Source organism: Benincasa hispida, chromosome 9 (genome assembly GCF_027475165.1).
Source record: "Benincasa hispida cultivar pf3 chromosome 9, pf3_genome.v1.1, whole genome shotgun sequence".
Classification (NCBI taxonomy): Eukaryota; Viridiplantae; Streptophyta; class Magnoliopsida; order Cucurbitales; family Cucurbitaceae; genus Benincasa; species Benincasa hispida.
Genome location: NC_143486.1, coordinates 4,680,960 through 4,685,226, shown reverse-complemented (window position 1 = coordinate 4,685,226; position 4,267 = coordinate 4,680,960). Strand labels below are relative to the sequence as shown.

The window sequence follows — 4,267 nt, the reverse complement described above, 5'->3', positions numbered from 1 at the left end:
TTATTGTTAATGTTTGAGAAGAAAAATTATAAATTTCGATATATTTACTATTACTGTTTGACCTTCAGAGATAACGATAACGGTAATGATGAAAGTAAATATGACAAAATTTATAATTCTAAATAAATTTAATAAAAAAACAATCTAACTATGTTTGTAATTTATACCTAATTTATCAATTAATGAAATTCTATTATGATTTCACCAACTCGATAAATATGATATTCTTTGGAGGAGGGGAAAAAGGAAAAAATGAAAAAATAAATGCTATTTCTGTCGTGGCGTCGACAGTGGGGAGGGACTGGGAGGGAGGGAGCTGTGTAGTTGACAGCATAGAAAAAGGGTAGAAAGGGGATTTTACATCAGGTGGGTCCCGCTTGCAAATTGCCAACAATTCCCACTTTCTTACAAGAAAAGCTCACCTAACCTTTGATTAAAACCCTAAACAAGAATCCCCTTCCCTTGAAAATTAATTCACTTCTCAACAATTAATCTTCCATTTCATTCCAATCCTCTTCCCAATTTCTCTCAGAAATCGAAAAATCCCCAACTTTCCCACCTTTTCTGTCAAAATCCTGTCACTTTAACTGTTTCATTCTTCAAAAATGTGTGGAGGTGCTATAATCTCCGGCTTCATTCCACCGACTCGCTCCCGGCGAGTCACCGGCGAACACCTTTGGCCTAATCTCAAGAAACCTGGGTTTGGAAATCAATTGTCGAACCCGGTCAAGTCTGATATTATTGACATTGATGATGATTTCGAGACTGATTTCCAGCATTTCAAGGACGATTCCGATTTGGAATTTGATGTGGAGGAGCTCATCGATATCAAACCCCTTGCCTTCTCTGCTGCTGGAAACCCTCCCCTTCCTTCTGCTCGTGGTAACTTTCTTTTTTCTAATTCATTTGTCTTTTAAGCTTTCTTTGATCGGTGTTCTGATGTTGATTTTATGCCTTACTGCTTCTTTCCAAGTTGATCGCCTATCTAATTTCTCATCAGTGGATGATGGGTTTTAATGCATGGCCGCTGTTTGTTCTCTTTCCGTTTTCAACATTCAGCTGCCTTGTAATAGATCCGTTATCGCCTTCTTGATTTTGGTAGATGTTTAGGGGAATGTGGTCTTTTTATGTGGAAATTCACTTTCTGATCATTAGCTCTCGAACTGCAGAAGCGAATTCGTTTGAGGAATAAACTGAGAACCTTTCTACCGATTTAAAAAGAAAGAAAGTGGGGAAAAAGGGGGGCGGAGTGCTAGATCTAGCCGAAAGCCCCCTGGATTTACATTTTTTATTTGACTATAGTCAAGCTTCTACGCCTCAATTTTTTAGATTTTTCTTAGTAGTACCATAAATATTGATGAAATAACTATCATATAATCGAATTTGTTACATGATATTTACTGCTTTCGAACATTTTCTGTCTTTTTACTTTTCTATGTAAATGAAAGTTCTTCTGAGAGTTGTCAATATTTTTCGATCGGCTAACGTAATTGCCAGATATGTCGTGGCTTAGTGATATTCAAATTATTGGTCTGGTCATTGATAAAATGCTTCGAACCTAATTTTTGGTCTCTCGCTTTATTCTTCCTCTTCCTCTTTTTGTTTTTTGGTGGTCCTTCCAATTATTCATCTTATTATAACTAATGAGTATTTGGAAAAAAGTGAACCATCAGTTAACTTTTTCAAACATTTTCCACATACCCTGTCTTTTGTAGTTTCTGAATCCCTTAAATCCATTTTAGTTTGTTGACGGGGATGGATTCGGTTTTGTTCCTTTGTTTTTCCCTCCTCCCGATCTGTGTATTCTTTCTTGTTCATTGCTTTAATAAGACATATATACGATGCAGCTTCAAAATCTGTAGAATTCTCTGGACAAGCTGAAAAATCTGCAAAACGAAAGCGAAAGAATCAATATAGGGGAATCCGACAGCGACCATGGGGTAAATGGGCAGCAGAAATTCGTGACCCACGGAAAGGAGTTCGTGTGTGGCTGGGCACTTTTAATACTGCTGAAGAAGCTGCTCGAGCATATGATGCTGAAGCACGACGAATTCGTGGAAAGAAAGCGAAGGTCAATTTTCCTGACGAAGTGCCACGAACTAGTGGAAAACGTTCAGCAAAGACAAACCTCCAGGAACCACTTCCCAAAACTAGATTGGCAAAGACCCAACCAGATCTAATCCAGAACGATAAGTTTGTGAATAACTCTTGTGAAGAATACTATAGTACCGTGGGTTTCCTGGAGGAAAAACCGCTTACAAATCAACTTGTCAACATGAGTTCATTCTCTACCAATGGAGATGGTGCAATAAAAACCAGTCCAGCTTCTTCTGATGTTGCACCCATGTTCTTTAATTCAGATCAAGGTAGCAATTCCTTTGATTACTCTGACTTTGGTTGGGGAGAGCAGGGTGCAAAGACTCCCGAAATCTCGTCTTTTCTTTCAGCTGCCATGGAAAGTGAAGATTCACACTTTGTGGAGGATGGTTCTCCAAGCAAGAAAGTCAAGTATAGCCCAGAGAATACGGTGGTTTCTCAAGGCTCTGAAAAGACTTTATCTGAGGAGTTGTCTTCTTTTGAGTCAGAGATGAAATACTTCCAGATGCCATATCTCGACAGCAGCTGGGATGCATCAATGGATGCCTTCCTTGCAGGAGAGACAGGGAACCAGGATGGTGGGAACTCAGTCGACCTTTGGACCTTTGACGATCTTGCAGGAATGGTCGGCAGTGTCTTCTAAGCAAATCTTGTCCAGCTTGTTGCTAGGTTATGTAAATAAAAGCTACATATTAGTGAGTTTGACATCTTTATCAGTTCCTCCCCAAGTTTTTCCTGATTTTTCAAAAATGTATACTCCTTCCCTTCAGGATCGTATCCTTTGTTTTCTTTAAAAACTTGAAAATCTCACATAAACTTATTGCAGGAACATTTGTGATCTGTTATGGGAATGGACGTGAGAGAGATCTGCCTGCATTAGGAATGGCCTAACAAACATAGCTATTGGTGTGTATGTTGAATGTGAGGACACTTAGTGTACTACTTGGTAGGCTTCATTTCATGTTTCGAAGACCATAATATGGGAAACTCAAAACTAATATAATGCTTGTACTGATAAAAACTACGTGTGGTTGGTTTGCTATGGACGTTGAAAAACTTGATGAATCTCATTTCTGCCTTCTGTGTTTGTATAAGTGATGGATGGATGGTCGGATGGTTGTGTCATTCTTTTCTTTTTCATATTACTTCCATATTTTCATAATTCGTAAACTGAACCGAAAGTTGGGTTTGGTTATCATTTTGTACTCGGCAAATACGCAATGAAAATGTTTGTTTGGGTTGCCTAATGAAACTTCTCTGATCCCAGCACTGTATTGTCCTGTTTATAAGTTTAGATCATTTTCCATAGTTTTACATGTTTGAGAATGCATTTATCTCTGAAATGATGGGATTGTGAAGATCTTTACTGTCAGTATTTTTATAAATTGGGGTGCAGCTTGTGGAGAAGAGCATGGGGAATTCAGACTAGAGGATGATGATGATGATGATGATGATAATGAAGAATAGACGGCAGTGGAAAATGAGTGGCTGTGCTTAGTAGAAAGTCAGTGATTTGCCATTACTTGACCATCCCATCCTGGTTTTATTCTTTGGCCCCTGCTCTCACCACTCACATGTTTCTGTAAGCTGCAGGGCAAGTTCCTATTTTAAGCTGTTTCTTGCATGTGATTTGATTCGACCTTTTTCCAAAGTTTTCAACTGCTGAGTTCCTTCTTTTGTTATTATTTTCAAAATACTTGAATAAATAGTACTTTTAAAAATTTATTGAAAGTTGTGGTTTGGATAAAGTATACCTCTTTTTTCCTATGTTATGGTTCTATTGTTTTGAGTTTGATTTCAATTCATTGAAAGTTGTAATTTAAAAAAGTACCTCTTTTTTCTTATGTCGAGTCTATTCTCCATTTGGTGGTCCTATTTGATTTTAATTTAGGTTCGTTTTGGTAATCATTTTGTTTTTGAAAATTAAGCCAATGGATATTATTATCTTCAAATTTCTATCTTTGTTATCTATTTTTTACTCTTTTCAAAAAGTTGTTTTTGGTTTTAGAATTTGGTTAAACATTCAACCATTTTACTACTTAAAGATGTAAATTATGGTATGAAATGAGGATGAAATATATATTTTTTTTTATTTTTTTTAAAATTAAAGGGTTATCAAACGAGGTCTTAGTTTTTAGGTTTTATAATGTTACAATTTCACTTTTGAAAT

The 4,267-nt window shown here is 36.8% G+C and overlaps 1 protein-coding gene across 3 annotated transcripts; it reads left to right on the top strand.

Moving 5' to 3' along the window:
* Window positions 1-303: 303 nt before the first annotated feature.
* LOC120085756 (ethylene-responsive transcription factor RAP2-12-like) lies at window positions 304-3,191 on the top strand. Of its 3 annotated transcripts, none has more exons than XR_005484027.2 (3): window positions 304-882; window positions 1,848-2,792; window positions 2,924-3,191. XR_005484027.2 is itself a non-coding variant. In XM_039041935.2 (2 exons), exons 1-2 carry the CDS (start codon window positions 606-608, stop codon window positions 2,738-2,740), a joined length of 1,170 nt encoding a protein of 389 aa, XP_038897863.1. In that variant the 5' UTR covers window positions 304-605; the 3' UTR covers window positions 2,741-3,191. The 3 variants fall into 3 exon arrangements, 1 of the variants encoding a protein (XP_038897863.1); XR_005484028.2 differs by having other exon boundaries at window positions 1,848-2,848; XM_039041935.2 differs by having other exon boundaries at window positions 1,848-3,191.
* Window positions 3,192-4,267: the final 1,076 nt, after the last annotated feature.

What these genes read in the sequence shown, in the direction of transcription:
- LOC120085756 (XM_039041935.2), top strand. Translation starts at nt 606, where the DNA reads ATGTGTGGAGGTGCTATAATCTCCGGCTTCATTCCACCGACTCGCTCC. An exon ending in TCCCCTTCCTTCTGCTCGTG is followed by an intron (nt 883 to 1,847) that starts GTAACTTTCTTT and finishes TATACGATGCAG; the next exon opens with CTTCAAAATCTGTAGAATTC.